The following is a 21,124-nucleotide window of genomic DNA, read 5'->3' on the forward strand; positions in this document are numbered from 1 at the left end:
CGTCGGGCTATAGGAATTCCACATCCTAGGAGACCTCTTGGAATAGATTCCCTTTTTAGGCCAAAAACGTGCATGCATAGCATTGCTTTCAGTGGCAACGCGTGCATGTCTGGCGATTCCCTTGTGGGAGCGTGCTTTGAAACCATCTGTTTGAAAGTTAATTACAAAGCTCGCTCCCGCAAGGGAAACTGGTACAGGCCCCCTCCTCTCTCGCCCTCCCCCGGCTGCCTCTTCGGCTCCTCATCTCGTTTAGTTGGTTTCTGGCCGTCTTGTTTTTAAAGCAACCGAGCAAGTGTCTCAGTGGCCTTAAGCCATACCTTTTTTCAGTTCCAGAGGGATCCTGCTTTCACCATGTGTGTATGACCTGTTTAGGGGCTTCTTCGGAGTCCCTGGAATGAGGGAAGAGGCTATACCCGCCCCCCCCCCCCCCCTAAAACCATACAAAACTACTAATGGCGAGTGGCTCCTACTATCCAGTGCTCCTGCCTTTAACGTTCACACGTGACCTTCCCACATACAAAGCTGTGTGCTTAACTTGTAACCAACTACAGGCTTTGGAAGGAGCACTGCTGGCCACACCAGAGCCACATGTAAGGGGTTCCACCCCCAAACACACCAATAGAGGCAGTAGCCGCTGACGTGGAGTCTCTCGCACAGACTGCATCGTCTCAAAGGTGTGAACTGGCAAAGAATGACTTCCAAAGTGAGAGGAAACTGCTCCACATGAGGGGTGTGAGAAGCCAGTGTTCACCCACCTACAATAGCTAGAACAACCTCTTTTCGCACAGAGGGGGGCGGTGGTAACTGATAAAAGGTCTTACTCTTGTATCTCAAGATTGTGTGGTAATGAAGAACAAGTATTGGCATAGCCAATAGGTCTTGCTTTTTGGACATCTTAAGTGTTTGGTTATCTAGCACAATATCCTTGGTGCAACATCTACTGTTGCATGGCTAAACACTTACAAGGTCCCAAAGGCGAGACCTATTGGCTATGCCAATGCTTGTTTTATTGATCTTGTTGGATGAAGTTCCACAGTAGTTTGACCATTTATTTCTAATATACATTGTTATTTTAGCCTAGGCAAGCTAAGGGTAATTATGGATTTGAGTGATGGGTATGTTCGATTAAGTATTATAATGGTTTTATTTATTGCTATGTGGCTGTATATGTAATGTTTGTGCACCTAGCTTGGCTCTAATCAAACGAATACAAACAAGGGTAGATTGACTAGTTTCTTGTTTCACGGTCATCGGCTCCTCTTTGAACTCTCATGCAGCCGATATGGATTGAAAATGGTTTACACTTCTATGTTCACAGTACTTTATACTCCCCACCCCCTCAATATGGTTTATAATAATCTCCCATCTCCATGGCCTTCAGAGTCCTCTGTTCTGCTTGATGTAACTGAATTGTGATAAAAGGAGATTTTTTGTTTTTTAGGTTTCGCTGAGCCCAGCGCATGCGCTGGCTCAGACTTTTTGGAGGCGAGTTTCCAAAGTGCTGCTGGCTGGCCTAGCGCTTGCGTTCGCGCGTGAACCGCTAACCATCAGCAGCACTTTGAAACTCGTGCTTTAGCGCGTCATCGCTATGACTTTTGCTTTTATGGCCGCGCGGTGTTACTTTTGCTGCTGCGCGGCCAATGCTTGTTTACTTAAAGCGCGAGGCGCGCGTTTTAGCACTTTCGTATTTTCCTCGACCATCCATTACCACTTGAAGAGTGGCCGCTAATTCACATGTGCAGTCTCACACAGCAGAGGCGTGGCAGTGCGCTCTGCATCTGGCACCAGACATCCATTGCAGTCTCTGCCTACCAACATTAAAGGCTGCATTTTTACTTCAGTTTCTATTGCTTTCCATCAGTAGTTTTCACTTTCCCTCTGTCCCGCCTCACCCCTCAACAGTTCCAGCTCTTCCTTATTTTTACATTCCTGCCCCTCTCGCTTACTCCCACAGCAGTTCCTGCGCCCCTACAGTTTCCAAAAGCAGCTGCTGCGCTCACTGTTCATCTGCTGGGTTTCACGCTCTCCCTGTTATGACGTCCCAGTCGTGACTCTCCTGCTACTTCCTTTAGTGGTCCCTTCCCCTTCCGGTGCCCACTCTTTCAAAATCTCTTCTTTCCCTGATGTATTCCCAGTAATCCGTGCTCTCCTTACTGGTACTCCGCATGCCCTTCTCCTGTACCGTTATGGGATGTCATTTTCAGAAACTAATCATCCAATGTCCCCCCGACCAGCACTGCGGCTCCTCTCCCATCACCAGCTCACACCCTGCTGGGACTTTCACACCTTCAACAGGAAAATGCAGACAATAATAACACCAAAAAGAAAAACAATATCGATACAATCTTATTTGTACACATTGAGCGCACGTATACAGAGAATCTTGGAGCTATGAGAACACATAACAAACTAGGTACAGCAACTTCAAATGCTGCGAGACGGGCAGAGCTAGATATTAACCTAATGTTGACAATTGTACTTGGATTGCAAGTAATATTTATGCTACTTTGTGTAAAATATACCTAACCATAGGTTATGTTGTCATTATAAGTCACCAAAGAGTTTTGTGAGCACAGAGGAAATGACGGCTGGCATCTATGGGAAGTGGTGGGGTGGGCAAATGGTTGGTTGGTAAAAATAACCAGCATTTACAATGCAATAGGTCTCGCAAATGACAATACCTTTTTTTATTTTTGTTTTTTAAACCTAAATAAAAGGCATGGTCATTTTTTTGGTTGGGTTGTTGGCGTTTGGAAGCACCGAAACGCTGACGAAACGTATACCGGTAACAGCGCATGCATTAAATGCCTACATTAATATAATTGTGAGTTTCCTGGCCAGATAATGTGATAGCTGCCTATCGATGCTCGTGAACAGTTTATGCTAATTTTTACCAGATTCTTGTGAAATTCAAGTGGTGAGATGCACTGTGGTAGCAGATGCGCAAATGTATTCTACTTCGCACACACTTCGCTCTCCCAGCTCTGAGTCATGCGGAAAAATGCCTGCACTTGTGTAGTCTGAGTACAGATTCATTTTTGTAATCCTACGCAATGCGTGTTCCGTCTAACATTAACCATGAACTAGTCTCTTGGTGACGCGCAGCAGGATTCTATAGCGCTAAAGTTGTGTTTTTTTTTTTACAGTTTTTATTTAGCGCAAACTCGACCCGAGGGTAGTGGAGCGCTTTACATGCGCTTCCGTTACATTACACAAGGACACATTCATTTTTCTGTAGGCACAGGGGGAAATGATTTTGGCCAGAATCACGAGATTCTATCCGGCGCCGAGATTCAAACCGAATTCCCCAGTTCCGCTGGGGTATCACAACGAATCCTAGTTAGATGTGGCAGTGATTTGATTTTTTTTCTCAGTGTTGTGGTCTTTTCGAGGTGTTGCGAAAATGTGTGTGCCTATTTAAGCCCTTCTAATGAGTGTCTTTATTTTTTCCAAATGGGTGACAATTATGGCAATCATAAAGGAGTTTGCAAACATTTGATTGTATTATGTTTCTCCAGTTAACACGAGTTTGTCTCTTACCATGAGGCTGTAGAAAGCAAATCTACCATTATGCTTATCGTGAAGCCTATAAAGGGGCAAACACTTATAATCTCCTGAAGGCGAGACCTATTGGCTATGCCAATGCTTGTTTTACATTGTGTTTACGGGCCTTATTGCCTCCTTACCACAGGTCTTGCGAGTCATGACTCAAACATGCTGTAGTTGCTGGCACCACATTACCTTATTTTTCCCTTGCAAGGTATGCTAAATTCTCTCTGAAATCATAATTCACGCATTCGCTTTCGCAAAAATACAGCCTCCCGCATTTGTGACACAAGTGAGCCAATGACTAAACCCAAACATTAAAAGGTGCTGTGGCCCAACTAGGCACCAGATGTTGGCCACGTTAATTTGTGCTACTGAAGCCATAAATTCCTGACCTCTGCTCTTTGCAACCTATTTAGGTGTTTTATAGAGTGTGAACTTGACCCGTCAGGGTATCGGAGCACTTTACAGGAGAGCAAAGCAATATACAGACAGACTTCGTTAGGATCAAGCCAGTACTGGCTTGAGTAGTAAGGGGAGGGATGTCGCATACATTGGGGGAAGAAGAGCACGTATTTACAGTTTACATAGCCAGTTACTCAAGGCGAGATACAGAATAAGTTTACAATTATTCGAGCCAGGCCCCAGGTTTCTGATGGGGTGACACGGTAGTCTGAGGGGAGGTAGTGGACGGCCCTAGGTCGGGCTATGGTGGTGGTTGAGGCAATATTTAGCTGAGAAATTTGCCCATAAGGAAGGTTTTGGCATCCTTTTTGAAGCAAGCAATTCAGTGAGGGGATTCTTCTAATGTTGGGTGGGAGAGTGTTCCATATTCTTGGAGCAGCCCCTGAGAAGGCACTTTTTTTTTTTTCTCTTTCCCAAAAGCGTGCAGGTTGGAGCAAGAGGTCTCTGGCTGATCGAGAGATTCTGGTTCCTCTGGAGATCACAAGTTTCTGTGTCTGATATGCAGGGGAGTTAGAGTAGAAAGCTTTGAGCGTGATGCATGCCATTTTGAGCTGTATTCTTGCCTCCAGGGGAAGCCAGTTGAGAGCTTTCTGGTGTGGGGAAATATGATCGTATTTCCTAGAGCCAGTAAGTAGTCTGGCGTCCGCATTGAGGCAGGCTTTAAGAGGTGCCAGGGAGATCTTCGGGAAACTAGAGCGGGTTGAGCAGCCGTATTCCAATCTAGAGGACTAGTGCTTGGACTACCATTTTTAGGTCGGGAGCTTTGAGTAAGGGTTTCAATTTTCTACGGTAGTTCATGTGGATTCTGGCTGTTTTGGCCATCGAATTGATGTGGTCCCGCATGTTCATGTTTGTGTCAAGAATAATTCCCAGGGATTTAGTACAGTTCACAATGGTTGGTTGGCAATTTAAGGCTGTGATATCCTTAATCCATGATTGAGACTCTAGGTTAGTATTGGGATGGGAGATCAGGAGAAATTCAGATTTCTTTGCATTGAGTTCAAGTTGATCGGATGCGAGCCATTGGATGGTGAGTTTCAGGGCTTCGTTCAGGGAGAGAGTCTCTTCGAGAGATTAGGTTTTGATGTAGATCTGGGTGTCATCAGCATACATATGATGGAGGTTGACTGCACATATTTCGGTAAGTGGTTCTAGGTAGAGGTTAAAAAGGGTGGGGGATAGGGTTGATCTTACCTATGCTGAAGTAACTTACCGGGCTGAGCATCATTCTGTCCAAAAACCCAATGAGCTTCATCATGCTGCAGACCTTGTCTTTTTTTCTTTATTTAAGAAGTTGGAGTTGTTTTAATCTGTAATGGGGGGGGAAACATTTCGAGCCCCACTTAAGTCTCTGGGAAATTCCGTGTTTTCATTCAAAGTAGAATGTGCAGAAACAGCACGTCTCACTGAAGCGTGAGCGCTTAGGGGGTGTTGTGCGGGAGTAGTCTGCCGGCACTGCACCTGTAGGCTGGCACTGTACTGTGCTTCTAAGGCAGGTGCTGTACTCCGTGGGCCAGCCCAGTACTACTGTCCCTAAGCAGGCTCAGCAACACCCTCAGGGCAGGTGTTACCAAGATACTGCACTCTGCCATGGCACTGCAAAAAGTGTGCATTTTATTTGCTAATCCTGCATTGCACCGTGCAAGTAGTGCACTTACTGGGCAGGCACTGTTCTTACAGAAGTAACTGCACTGTGTCTACTAAGCACACACCGTACCTCTGGTGCAGGCATGGAGCAGAAAACTCACTGTGTGAATTGTGCAGAGGTTAAACACTCGCTGAATAGTTGCTGTGCTTGCTGAGCAGGCACTGTGCTCACTGCACATGCGCTGCCCTTGCCCACTAGGCACTGCGATCACTGAGCAGATACTGCGCTGAGCAAAAACTGGTGTCAGTCACTGACATTGCAGTGTGCATGCCAAGCACACCCTGCACTAGGTGAACAGATGCTACACTGAGCGTGCACTGCACTCACTAAGACACTGCGCTTCGCGGGTGCTGAATTCGCTTGGCAAAGAACTGGCTGCTTTGAGGAGGTTCACTCACTGGGTAAGGCTTACCTGAGTGAGCAGGCTGTGTGCGGACCAGGCACTCTGCACTGCTTTCACAAATCGGGCACTGCAGGCAGTGATCAAGCACGCCATTGAGCAGGCACGTTGCAAGGGTTGCACCCAGCAGGCACGTTGCAAGGGTTGCACCCAGCAGGCACGTTGCAAGGGTTGCACCCAGCAGGCACGTTGCAAGGGTTGCACCCAGCAGGCACGTTGCAAGGGTTGCACCCAGCAGGCACTGCAATCCAGAGGCGTTCATGAACTTTTAATCCCGCACTGCCCTCGTCGAGCAAACATTGCGCCATGCAGGAACAAGCAGACACAGCCAAGCTTAAAGTAGGCACCGAGAAAGCACTGCATGGGCAGTCTATGTAGTCTTGCAGTCACTGTCTTCATTGGACAGAATTAGAAACCGTACTGGGCAAATGGGTATGCACTGAGACGAGCAGGCACTGTACAAAGAATATTCAAATGAAGTACTGAGCAGGCCTTGCAAAGAAGGGTTATCAGGGTTTTTTACGGTCACTGGAGTACTGGACAGGCATTGTGCAGAAGAGGCATCAATGGAGTAATGAACAGACACTGTAAGGAGAAGGCATGCCGAGTATGTACTGTACAGCTGGGAATCGATTGAGTACTGAGCAGGTACGGTACAGACGGGCATTAATGGAGTACTGAGCAGGCCTTGCAAAGAGACCTCACAGCGGTCTCCTGCTGCGCCAGAGACTGTTCGCGAATGGTGCGCGTGTGACAAGCCTGTCCCGTGAGTGGTGTGCAGACACATACAAACGCATTGACCAGCCTAAATTGCGATCATGGTCCATAGAAATCTAGGAGGACAATACCGTTCTGACACTAGGACGAGTTGGTCGGGGCGTTTGAAAGCGGAATAAAGAAACTGGTTGTGCAAGAGATCACGTGATGCCCGGACACATTTGCTGGTTGCATTGTCAGGGCAGGCCTCGCGAGTGCAAGGCAGTGTGCGCTGTGCCAGAAACAAAGATGGCGTCTGCCTGTCCACATGGGCCGTCCTACAAGTGGACAAGGCAGTAACCGAGAAGACTGCTTTCCCATCACGCGCCATCATTTAACAAACTACGCCGCGAGCCAATGGAAAGAGGGGCGGGTTCAAGTATACTTCTGTAATCGTATAGATTCCAAAAGGCACTCGCATAGCAAGAGCAGCGCATGTGCGCTTTCTAACGCCAGGCGAGACCTAAAAAGGAGTGAAAGCAAAATGAATATTTACGTGAAAATAATAAATTAAAGCACACTATGAACCAGTTTTGAGACTGAAGAGGCCGTTTATTTTTAAATTGATGTGAACAGTGCACATGCTTTCTACAGCCCTTCCATGCGAAGGGAGCTAGTGGATAAAGTGGACAGACCCACTTCTGGCTCGTTTGTAGTGGTAGGTGGAAGCAAAATCACAATTTAATGGTACAGTAATTGAGCCCGCTGATCAGAAGCCCTTTAGTTTCTGGTGGAAATCATACACCTACATTAAACTGGTGTGACAGCTAAAGAAGTCTTAAAGGTTGGATCTAAAATGCTGCTTGGCACATTAAGCTATCCACCTGAATAACCCTATCCTCCTAATCGAACTGTAAGGACTCTCACCCTCTGGAATCATTACTATTCAATGCAGCTTTTGCTTGAAAGTTCCTTCTCCCAGGTTGTGGCAATATTTAGTCATGCTCATAACCTCGGCAATGCTAATGTGAAGTCTCCTTTCCACCTTACCTCATTTCGCTTCTCTACTGGGCTGTTTAACTCTTCCTCAGAAGAGTTGATGTGAACTTTCTGGGTAGAGAAGTGTACAGCTAAGGAACAGGGATAACTGAACCAATGATGAGTTATATTCCTCCAGATGGAATGGTGAACTCTAGTGTTTTAGTTTTCACTGAATTCTTATTATGAAACTTTAGCATGCCGCAATGTTTTTAATTGTGGCAGATGTAGTCTTAATTGACTAAACGTCCACAAAGTCATTGCAAAGTCTTTCCTTGCAAAACGACCAGATGTCCTTGCTTGCTTTAAATGACTACTAGAACTCGTAGTGCAATTGAAGTTGATGTTTTTTTTTTAATAGTTTTGATACATTTATTTCTGATTCTATTAATCAGCCGACCTCTGACTTGAGTATTTACTTTAGTCAATAGGGTAGTGTGATGTCATTCTCTGAAATGTTAATGTGACGTCAGTCTTTGTAATAACTTGCTCATTTATTGCATTATATCAGCCAGTTTATTTTTACCAAAAATGTCATTTGGCAACAAGTACTGCTTTTCAGCAGCTCAGATGTGACCCATTTCTTGCATTTGCCTTCTCAAGTATACAGCTGTGTTTGGTCCTAATTAGCAGCGTGTTTAAATCTGACACTGTATTTGGTGCCCAAGAACAGTCAATTCGGATTTTTGTTTGCCTTTGGTTGCCTGTTCTCCTGCATGGCTAAACAAGTTTTTTTTAATTTGCATCTTATTTTGTGGCCAAAATAAACCACAACTCGATGTATTTTTCCTTTTGCTTAAGCATACATTGCTACAGTTTAGAATTTTCTGTAGATCTGTACTTTGGTTTTAGTAGTATTGGCTCATTGGGTGATAATTGACAAGATACAGGTTTATACTAATTAGTGATTCAGATATGTTCTTTAGAAAGCAACTGCATGAAACCCAGCTGTCATGTTTGTAGGCGATTTACAATTATTTTTCTTGATAAGGATATGAAAATATTTGGTTGGATGTTGTCTTGTGGAGTTAAAGAATTTTCTGAGAGCTGGTGTTAATTTATCTTGACCGCTACAAAATTTTTCTTTGTTCTAAACTGTTAGGGTTTTTTTTAAGAGTCTTACAGTTTATTCCTATATCTGATTAATTTATTTGATAATTTTTTTTATTCGATGTCCAGTAGTTTAGGCAAATGGCGCTTAAGGTCTTCAATGAATAGCTATACAGACGTCAGAACCTCAAGTAGTTTGTTAGCCTAAGATGCACACCAAGATCAAAATATTTGTTTACATTTTTGCTAGGTTACTTTATATTGAAGTGTAAAAATGAAAGTTATATTGAAAACGTTAAAGGGTTTTTGAAGCTGGAGATACTGGGCTCCCTGCTACAGGTCTAGGCTTGCTAACTGTACCAGACTGCAGTAAGAGCGATTTTTTTTTTTTGTTTTTTTTTTTAAATTTCTTGCTGGTGAGTGAATCTGGATTCTTTTCGACCCAAAAAGGTCTTGATCACACAATTATACTACAAAACTGAAGTGTTTAAAAGGGTACAAAAAAGACTATTACATACTGCTGTTTATGGGGAAAACATGTTTATTGGAGCGTTCTGCCACTCCCTGAGAGCTGGAAGGGGGTGGGGGGGGTGTAAGTGGAAATTCTATTGAAGAGGCTTTATTTAGATGCTTTGACACATTCTAACTGTTTTCTCTCCCTCTTGCAGAAAGCGTGGATGCCCATCAACGAAGTTTTGATCTAGGAATTCAAATTGGATATCAGCGACGTAATAAGGATGTGTTAGCCTGGGTAAAAAAGCGCAGAAGAACTATTCGTAGAGAGGATTTGATCAGCTTTCTTTGTGGAAAAGTTCCTCCTCCACGTAACTCTAGAGCACCTCCAAGACTGACTGTTGTAGCCCCTAGTCGGGCAACTTCGACAGAAACTAGTTCCTCTGTAGAGACTGATTTGCAGCCCTTCCGGGAAGCCATAGCGCTCCACGGTAAAAGTCACTTTTGATACTATTCACGTTTTCCTTTTTTTTTTTTTTTTCTCTTTTCTAAATACAGTGCTTTTGTTGGGTTTTCTTAACGAACATATTAAAGATGCATGTGTAGTGTACTTCTGTAGCTTTACTAATTCACATATTTTACTTTTAAGCATTTTTTGAATGTGATTCATGATGCGCTATGCTAGCAAGTCTCCTAGTACCTTTAGGTGTCTTGCATGATGCATGGGCATGTGATGAGGCATGTTTTGCCTTTACTGCAAACTGATCAGGCATCTGTAAACATCTGGTAGCCCCAAACAAGTGGTGTATTTAACATGCAGAACCATTTCTCCTTATAACATGAGTTTATATCAGTACATTGTGAAGTACAATTTTAAACGAGAGTTTTCAAACATGAATTTAGAAGCACATTCATCCCTACCCGCTGACCAATATTCTGATAATGAACTAAAAGGCACGTCCGTTATGTGCACCCTCTGGGTGGCCTAGGCTCTTGGTCCACATGAACAACAACTTGTTAAATCAAACACAAAGCTTTGTATAGCGCACATCCTGCAGTCGTGTATTTTGAGGTTCTCTTATATGTATCAAAGAAAAAGGCGGGATGTTACAAAATTGCCTAGGATCACATAGTTTGGTATAGTGAGGGAAGCGATGGTTAATCCCAGGTTTTGTGGTTTCACCATGTGCAGTTCAGCCACTAGATATGTATTACTTTCTCTATTCCCAACATTCCCCCCCCCCCCCCCCCCCCAAGCAAACACTGCCCCACCCATCCCCTGCCCGACTATCAACCTGTTGACATCAATTTGCGTATGGCTGGGTTTAAACTGGAATGGCATGTTTGACCTTGTTTATTCTTCTGTCCATCAATTGTTCTTTTTGCCCATGGAAACCAGTGGGGGAAGCCAAATCAGTTTCAATCTATGAGCATTTCTAAAGGCAGCAAATTAAGGCCACTCTTGCACCACAAATAAGTTAACAGCTAATACTCTTTCACACATGGAGTGCAGAGTATGTAACCTCACGGGGACGGTGCATCAAGTGCTTCCCACAATTTCAGGATATTTTCTGTGGGGCTTAAACGTGAGTTCAGGGGGGAAGAGGGACAAATTTCTTACTTCAGGGCAACCATCTGAAGTCCTGTTCCAACGTAATGCACAAGTGCTTCCTGGATGCTTCTCACAGCGTGGTCATTCAGGTGTTTCGGTGAGTTCCAACTCACAGATCCAAGGGAGAGGCTGGCCCTAAAAGTTTGCTACAGGATTCAAATACCAGTCCCACAGGCCTGCTTCTTAGTAAAATCTGGGCTACATTAGTCAAGTTTCCTTGGCCATTTATGAACAGTCTCTGTCATGGGTATAAATGAGAGTATTGTGTCCTGACCCTTTTTAAGGTACAATAGTGTTGATTGCATCACCACCATTGACTTTGATTGCATCACCACCATTGACTTTGATGTCCAATGTGTTGGCGAACAGGACTGCGCCAATTTGTCTACTATAGAGGACAAGGTAATTGCCCATGGCATTTCGTCCTTCATTAGATTTGACTCTAATCGGGGGTTCTGACTCCGTCCCTTGCTCAGTCTTGAGTAATGTTGGGCCTCGGTGTTAGTTCATTCTAGCAGAAGACCGTTGCAGGAACATCTCTATCTTCTGAATCTGCCACCGAAGCCTGCATAAGTAATGAGGCATACATATCTCCTGTAAGGAAGAGTCCATGTGTTACATCGGGTATACTAGAGCTTTATCTGCTCTTGCGTAAGAGTAGGTGTAGAAGATCTCGTAGAAAATTTCAATTTGTGTTCTCTAATTCTGATGTGGAATTTCTTTTTTCACATACACTCCCGCGACAACCTCTTTTAAGATTTTACCTGTATCGGGCAACACCTTGCATGACGTGTTTATTCAGGGGGCGAAGTAACAGAAAAATACCCGTGGAAACAAGTGTGCTTGGATAATCATAGAGACCTTAAAGCCAATGGCTTTACCCAGAACTGTTGCCTGCTCTTACTGGCTTAGCAGAGATTGCAGAATAAACTTTTTTACTTTGAATAAAATGTTTGTTTAAATAAATAGACACCTAAATCATCTCAACAAGATCTATCATTTTTGCACTCCGATCCCAGTCTGGTTTCAGTAATTGTCTGTAGATCCAGAAAAGCACTCTTCATGACTGGAAAGATCAGTGACACTGTTGCCACGATGCACAAAACAGCAAGTGCAACAGCTATTTTGGGCCAATATATCGGAACTGTGTGAAGGTCTGCAAAAGATTGGAGACTTACCACTCGCCTTTAAGTCTTCCTGGAAGGGATGCATATATAAAGTCATACAAACTGATAGTTGTCAGTTTCCGGCTGTTGCTCAGAACAACTTTAAGAATATGTAAATAATAATCGGTAAAATGCTTGAATTAGTCTCTTCCCTCTAATAATCTGAGGTCCATCCTAGTCTGTTGTTTTGGCACCATGCCACTGCAGATGGGAACCAGCTATATGATAAACAACCCTAGTCCTGCTACAGTACTAATATTCCAGCCTAAATCGGGCAGGCCTTTAATAAGCAAGAACCTAGCCAACACCAGAATAATCTTGGCCTATTTGATTTCCTTCAGTAAGGGTGCAGTTTGGTTATAGTGGCAGCCTACACCTTACATTCAGGATCCTCTGGGCATGTTTCAGAAAGCTATAATTCACAGGCTGATTCTTTAGTAATCACACTGAGGTAGTGGTGCAAAGAATGAGGCTAAACCTATTGATCTGGAGGAGAGGCACATTTTACATGTCCTATTCAGACTAAAGGAATGTAGATCAACTCGTCAGATGCTTTAATTACCTTGTTGGCCCTGCCAGCAGAATCCCCAAGACCAAAGGTACCCAAGTCACCAGATACTAGGATCAAATACTCTTAATCGGCCCTTTGGCTCACCAGGGCGACTTCCCTCAAACAAGAACTTCTCCCCCTCTCCTTTTTCCACTGCAGTGTTTGGGGGCAGGGGCAGCATCAGCATTTATTAAACTGGCAAAAAATTGGACCACAAATCGATTAAAGGGTTCTACTCGTGTTTAAAAGCTCCTCCACCAGCTGTGCCACCAAAGCTGCTCACAAAATTCTGTCCAGCAGAGTTGCACAAGGAGGGGACACGATCACGGATGTAAAATAGGGAAAACCGTCTTAAATCCTCAAAGGCGAAAGGCATTTATGCAGGAAAATGCTCTATTTGGCAACAAGCCCCTTATCTGTGTCATGCAAGCAAGGACACCAAAAGAAGGTTCACATAGGAGATTGGATGTATGCTTTGGCCCTCGATGCTAATGTTCACATGCGAATTACAATAAAAACAAGGACATCTCTGTACTTCAAGGTATGTTATTCCCACTTTCAGTGTGCCTTTTTATGTTCGTTCTGAAGCGTGGTCTCACATTTTCTAGGTACATGGCAGTAGTGGTAGTCTATCTGGCAGAAAGCTTTCATCTATCAATATATGGACGATTTGCAGAAGCTGTCCACAATCCACTAAAAGCAACGCAAAATGTGCAGGCAAAAATGGAGCTGTTGTGCATTCCAGTGAAATTCCTCTGTGCAGACCTGATCTTATCTAGAAGTGAAAATGGACACAAAACAAAACATGTTTCTTTTGGATGAGCGTATCCTCAATATTGGATAACTATATTGTCTTCTGCTGCCTCAATGTTATCCATCATTTTTATTGTTCCAAAGGCAAGACTGCTTATGAGGTGTCTTTCACCAATGTCTGTATCGATTTAGCTCAATGAAAAGTTGTTGGACTAAGCATCTACATTGAGGGTAAAAAAGCACTAACATTTATGGTGGTGCAAAAAGAAAAATCATCTTCCAGGATAACCTTTTTGGCAAAATCCTCCTCTGCATACAGCAGTCTAATATCCATTCCTATTCAACAGGGGAGAACACCAGATCTACCTTTTTATTAGTTCAAGTTCTGTGGTTGAGAGTTTGTATTGTATAAATCATTTAGAGCTCTGAGCAGTCAATCTAGGTCTCGGGGCACCTGCCATACCACAGTCATACAACACAATAACTGCATTACTTAAGCAGACCTGGAGGAACTAGGTTGAGACCTATTGGCTATACCGATTTGCATTACACACAACTTTACATAAAAAGCAATTTATGTGCTAGGAGACACATTCCCAAGTATACCTCAGCAGGTGTTTGGAAAACCCCAACTGTTTATTTATTTAAATAAGGTTTCTTAAAATCTTTGCACAATAGCCTTGGCCAACTGTAGATCCTTCTGCAACTTCCCTAAACCGAAAATTCCAAGAATTCATTTCTAGCATGTGAGAACCATGTTCTCTGTGCAATGATCCCTTGATAAACTGACCAATTACATTATGCTGTTCCACCCATATCACTGATTCCCTGCGATCTACTTCAGGCTTTGGGCCTCCCAAGTAACAATGATCCCATTTGCTCCGGAGTGGCCTAGGTTGTGTTGGTTCCCGGACCTCGTATACAGATGATGATCGTGCCACGCAAGTTAATAAGGCAAATAAATTCCTTAACAGGGCACTGTCAGCTACTTACCCAAACTTATCATTGAATTTGACAGTAATTTTTCAGAGATTAACCAATGGCTGCCTGAATTTGCCTCTGGCGTATATAGACATTTTAATGAAGGCAAGCCACCCATAAGAACCGCTTATTCCTTCAGAGAAACTATTTAATTTGTGGTCTCAGCAGAAAGGTAATGATCCTATCCTTTTTTACTATATTTGGCTCTGTCCAGGCTACAGTACTCCTCTGTTAAAGTCCAACTTGCATTGAAAATGCAATAGGTCTTGCATTTGATTAAGGTAAAGCCACTTGCTTTGCTAATGGTATTGTATAGCACATGGCTTTAACTTAATAAAAGGCGATCTACTGCATTTTTACGGCTTGTTTTTTTGTGTTTTTTTTTGCTGTTCGGGCGGGATGTTATGAAGTAAAGAGCGGGGGATCACCTTCAATTTGAATACTTTTAATACATTTCTTCTTTGTAACTTAAAAGAAGCCAACATGTGCACCCGATGGCTACTGGATAGTTTTACGCGTGGTAAGTAACTGACTGGGTTTATGCTGCTGTAATCCCATTTTCAAAAGATGGTCCAGGCTGCATTTATTATTTGCTAAACCATGGATTGCGCTGTTTATGTTTTGAGCTACATTCTGAAGAGCCTCCAACTCACTAGGCTCCTGCTGCTGCATGGCCAACAGCTCATACTCGCATTAAAGGGGTTGTCACACGCTAGATCTAAGGGCTGTGGTACCAGTGGAGGTTTTCGCCCTCTTCTTCAAGGATGCCGATAGTCCGAGAAGACCTGGCCCCGGACACTATGTACACCAACTCATGGGTACTCTATAATTGGTGTTTCTGCATCTAGGGATAGGCAAGGCATTTGGGCCATTCAAGTAAATTCTCCACAGTTGCCGCATCAATATGCCAGGCCCTTAACGCTATAAGCATTAGTGAAGCCTTCCCGCGCTTACCTTAACAGCGCTTCTCCTGTATTTGTTGCCGTCTGATACTTGACTGATCTTACCCTCTACATGCAAGTCAGCCGCCCCAGGTTCGATCCCTGGTTGCCTGACGAGTTGCCTCTGCCTTGGGTGGCACCGAAGGTCACTGCTGTGCTGGTTCCCGCTGCCTGTGGGGGTGCTTTATAGCTCGTGCTGTTCTGGCGATCGCCTTTGCTGGTTACGCTTCGCCGGCCAGTCATGTCGCCAGCTGTGGCAGTCTTCTGCTGGTGGCTACCCATTGGGAGTATCTCAGCCGTGTTCAGTGAAGCGTGGGATTCGGGACATGGAGTGGTTGAGTGCAGCCAGAGAAGGAGGTTCTCGACCCATGAGCATGGAGTCTCTGCAGCAGATGCCCCACTGCTCCTGTGGTCCCTTGTTGCGGCAAATTCCTCCTTACTGCCCCGGTGATGCTCGACCCTCTTGAGCACTGCGCCCCCTTTCAGTCTCACACAAATCGCCACTCGTTCAGAGCGTGAGGCCGCAGGGGTGGCAGTTTTACTGGGATCAGGAAGCAGTGTATTTTGTGTCTGTGACCCAAAATAACCTGGTCTTCAGCTTCCAAGGTAACGCTGGCGCTTCCCCCTCAGCACTGCATGCGGAGCTGGTAGTGCCACCAACATGGCGCGCACCTCAATGCGAAAGGTGACTGCTGTGCATAGGGCTTGCCCGGTCACTTTGAGGGCTGACTAGAGTCGTGTTAGCTCGTGAACATCGGTGTGAACGTGTTGTTCGAGGCATATGAGCTGCAGATCACACACTGAGGATAAGATCGCCATCTGGTGTTGGGCTCGGATGATTGCAGGTTGTTGTTGTCTTCGGAGAAGCCTTTGGTCACGAGGTTGGTGACTCCTCCCCTGGACAACAGTGCGCATGGGCATCCACTCCATCGGCAGATTGTTTTTTTCCGCCATTGGGTTCGGATGAACTTTTTTCCGCTCCAGCAGAAAACTTCCAGCAATCGATTTAACTCTTTGATCTGTATTCCATCGACGTCGACATCAACTCGGACCGGTTCCGGAAGCGGCTGATGGACAGGACACCCTTCAAAAAATGCCCCCAGTGTGGAGCGAAGTTCCCCCACAGTGACCACCACGAGGTTTGCAACCTCTGCCTGTCGCCGGAACACAACGAGTCCACCTGTCCAGCTTGTTCCGCTTTCCGTTCGAAGAAGACCCTCCGGGACCGAAGAGCTCGACGCCATATTATGGCCAAACCAGCTCCAGAACCGGAGGACATCTTTGCTCAAGATGTTCCCGAAGACGACACCGAAGATCTCGAGATCGTGTCCGAAGCCGACGATTCCGATGACCTCATCACTCCAGGGCAGCGTGTGAGTACCACCCCCCCTGCCCCTGCCCCATCCAAAAAAGCAGTGGTCAAGACTCCGCCAGTTGGGCCCAGTCGCGACCGGAAATCCTCTTCAGAAGCCCCGCCCTCGGGCCCGGCTCCGAAGACATCTAAGCCTGTGGGTGGCTCGGGCTCGAGCAAACCTCACCTAATTGTGCCTTTAACACCCTCGGCACCCAAACACCCATTGTTGGCACCGAAACAGGCTCCAAGACCGAAATCTCCTTCGGCACAGAAACGTTCCTCGGCACCGAAGTCTCCACCGGCACCGAAACGTTCTTCAACATCGATGCCTAAAAGTCCATCGGCACCGAAAACTCATTCGGCACCGAAACCTCAATCGGCACCGAAACCTCAGTCGGCACCGAAAAATCAGTCGGCACCGAAAAATCAGTCGACACCGAAAAATCCATCGGACCCGAAAAAATCATCGGAGCCGAAAACTGCGTCCCCGCCGAAACAAGCTCATAAAGACCCGAAGCGGACGTCACAGACACCACCTTCGGAGCCAGATGATCTTTTTCGACCAGATCCTACTCAGAAGCGGATCTACATCAATCCTAAAACGGGACATGTGACTGCCATCCCATATAAAAAGCGGAAGCTGGACACTACACCTCCCCCAGCTCCCATACGGAAAAAGGACTGTGCTACTTCACCACTTCGTCCTTCCTCTCCTGTTTTACCTCCTAACCCGTCCCCCCCTCCTCCTCCTGCTTCTCCTTTACCTTTACCTTTACCTTTACCATCTCCCTATCATTCACCTCCTCCACAGGATGATAATGATGACTTAGGGGGAGGGGCGGACCCTGATTTATTTCATGATCCTGCTGATCCAAACGACCCTTTTACGTTCCCAGACCCAGCACCCATGGATGACTGGTCTTATCCTATACCTGACATGCCTGACCCCACTACCTACCCTTCCAAGCCCTCCCCTCCTGATGACCACCTAGGGTACGGCCAACTTATAAATAGGGCAGCAACATTCCACGGCGTTACAATGCACACAGACGCCATTGAAGAGGACTTCCTCCTTGATACCTTTGAGCAGTCACAAAAGACTGTCCACATACTGCCCATGATCAAAGGGGTTATAAAGCATGCTACTGAAGTCTTTAAGGACCCTGTTCGAGCTAGGGTGCTCAACCCACGCATCGAAAAAAAGTACCGACCAGCCCCGCAAGACCCTGCATACATTAAGGCCCAGCTCCCTTTAGACTCCCTAGTCGTATCAAATGCCAGAAAGCGCGCTAACTCTCAGACAACTGGAGAAACGCCTCCCCCAGACAAGGAGTCTAAGCTTTTAGAAGCCTCGGGCAAACGGGTCGCCGCGCAGGCGGCTAACCATTGGCGTATTGCGAATACCCAGGCCCTGTTAGCCAGGTATGATAGAGCGCATTATGACCAACTTGAGGACCTTATGCAGCATCTGCCTGAACCTTTTAAGTCCCAGGCCTCTGACCTCATCCAAGAAGGCAAATTAATATCTAATGCCTCCATTAAATGCGCCTTAGATGCAGCAGACACTGCTTCTAGAGCGGTCAATACTGGCGTCTTACTCAGACGACATGCCTGGCTCCGTATTTCCGGTTTTAAACCGGAGGTTCAAACCGCAATTCTAGCTCAACCTTTCAACCAAGAGCAGCTATTTGGCCCTGCAGTGGATACTGCATTAGAAAAAATGAAAAAGGATAATGAAACTGCCAAGTCTATGGGAGCACTGCAGTCTCACCAGAACCGGGGTTCCTTTCGTCGCTCCTTTTATAGAGGAGGCTCCAAAAACACATCAACTGAGACCACGTCCACCTTTAAAAATTCTGGACAAACATCCCCTAACAGAGGTTACTTCCGGGGAGGTTATAGGGGAAACAATAACAAAGGTCGAGGACGGGGCAATAACAACAACACCCGCACCTCACCAGCCACCAAACAGTGACTTGCCACCACTCCCCCCAGACCATTCCACTCCGGTCGGGGGACGACTCCAACAATTCCTGCCTGTCTGGACTTCCATCACCACAGACAGGTGGGTAAGACAAATTATCCAGTCTGGCTACTGCCTCGAACTCATACAATCCCCCCCAAACATACCGCCCAAACAACGTCCAATGTCCTCGCATCATCTCTCTCTCCTCAAACAAGAAGTTCAATCCCTGTTACAAAAACATGCGATAGAACCAGTTCCCCTTCAACATCAGGGAAAAGGGGTATATTCTCTATACTTCCTCATTCCCAAAAAGGACAAAACACTAAGGCCCATACTGGATCTCAGACTACTAAACCAGTATATACATTCGGATCATTTTCACATGACCACTCTCCAACAAGTCCTCCCACTTTTACAACAGGGAGACTTCCTCGCCACATTGGACCTCAAGGACGCATACTTTCACATCCCTATGCATCCCGCTCACAGAAAATATCTACGATTTGTGGTAGATGGGCAACACTATCAATTTACAGTTCTCCCATTCGGAGTAACAACAGCACCCAGAGTGTTCACCAAGTGCCTAGCAGTCGTGGCAGCGCATCTCAGAAGACAACAGATCCATGTCTTCCCCTATCTGGACGATTGGCTCATAAAAGCCAATACATACCAAAAATGCGTTCTCCACACATCGCACGATTCAAACTCTCCACGATTTGGGATTCACTATCAACTACCCCAAATCCCACCTACAACCTTCCCACTTACATCAGTATCTAGGAGCAACCATAGATACATCCAAAGCCATTGCCTATCCCAGCACAGCCAGGATAGCCAGTATACAAAATCTCATCTCTCAATTTCAAACTCATCCATCTCTTCCAGCAAGAGTGTTCATGCAGCTCCTAGGCATGATGGCGTCGTGCATCTCCATAGTCCCACACGCACGACTTCAAATGCGTCCCTTACAAGAATGCTTAGCACAACAGTGGAACCAAGCTCACGGACAACTTACCGATCTGGTGTTGGTGGACAGTCGCTCACTTCGATCACTGAAATGGTGGAACACCATCAACCTGTCCAAAGGGAGACCGTTCTTAGAGCCTCTTCCACAAGTTGTGCTAACTACAGACGCATCTCTCACGGGGTGGGGAGCCCACCTCCTCCACCATACCACTCAGGGCAGATGGACCAGCCAACAAAAACTGCTCCACATCAACCACCTGGAACTCTTAGCAGTGTTCCTAGCACTAAAATCCTTTCAAATTCACCTAAAGAACAAAACTGTCCTCATACGCACAGACAACATGACGACAATGTATTATATACAGAAACAGGGAGGGACACACTCTCTCCAACTGTCCCAACTGGCACAGCAAATCTGGAGATGGGCAATTCCCCAAAACATCTACCTGTTAGCAGAACATCTCCCAGGGATCCACAATCAAGTGGCCGACCTCCTAAGTCGCCACACACAACAGATCCACGAATGGGAACTACACCCCAAAGTTCTACTCCCCTTCTTCCAAAAGTGGGGACAACCAGACATAGACCTGTTCGCCACCGCCGAAAACACAAAATGCCCAACCTTCGCCGCCAGGTTTCCACACCCACAGTCGAAGGGCAATGCCCTATGGATGAACTGGTCAGGCAGATTTGCGTACGCCTTTCCGCCTCTCCCACTAGTTCCATTTGTGGTACGCAAACTGAAACAACAGTCACTAACACTAATACTAGTGGCTCCCACTTGGGCACGTCAACCGTGGTTCACCACACTTCTGGAACTATCTTTAGTTCCACATCAAAAGCTACGCCTCTCCCCGGATCTATTAACCCAGAACCATGGAGAAATCAGACACCCAGATCCTCAAACACTGAACCTAGCGATCTGGCTCCTGAGGTCCTAGAGTTCGGTTACCTCAATCTCCCTCCAGACTGTATGAATATCATAAAGGAAGCCAGACGACCTACTACTAGAGCGTGTTATGCCGCTAAATGGAAACGATTTGCCATCTACTGCGCTAATAATGACATACATCCATTGGATGCTTCCATCCAAAACATCATTTGCTATTTACTACACTTGCAAAGATGCAATCTAGCGTATTCCTCTATATGATTACACCTAGCAGCCTTGGCAGCCTACTTGCAAAATAGGCAACACCTGTCCCTTTTTAAGGTACCAGCCATCAAAGCGTTTATGGAAGGTCTCAAAAGGATTCTTCCCCCAAGATTGCCACCTGCCCCAGTGTGGAATCTCAATGTGGTTCTAACAAGACTCATGGGCCCCCCATTTGAACCTATGCACAAATGTGAATTGCAATTCCTAACATGGAAGGTAGCCTTCCTTATCGCAATCACTTCCCTGCGCAGAGTAAGTGAAATACAAGCCCTTACACTTGAAGAACCTTTCTTACAACTACACCGTAACAAAGTGGTTCTTAGGACAAACCCTAAATTTCTTCCAAAAGTGATTTCCCCTTTCCACCTTAACCAATCAGTAGA

The 21,124-nt window shown here is 45.6% G+C and overlaps 1 protein-coding gene across 1 annotated transcript in view; it reads left to right on the top strand.

Annotated features, from left to right (window-relative positions):
• The window catches only part of LOC146789995 (HUWE1-associated protein modifying stress responses), a 54,620-nt gene that overhangs the window by 14,628 nt on the left and 18,868 nt on the right, over positions 1 to 21,124 (top strand). The window contains exon 3 of the mRNA XM_085628313.1: positions 9,512 to 9,787. Coding sequence (XP_085484439.1) covers positions 9,512 to 9,787 — 276 coding nt within the window. The remainder of the gene's footprint in view (positions 1 to 9,511; positions 9,788 to 21,124) is intronic.

Source organism: Triturus cristatus, chromosome 10, assembly GCF_964204655.1.
Source record: "Triturus cristatus chromosome 10, aTriCri1.1, whole genome shotgun sequence".
In the NCBI taxonomy this organism is placed as follows: Eukaryota; Metazoa; Chordata; class Amphibia; order Caudata; family Salamandridae; genus Triturus; species Triturus cristatus.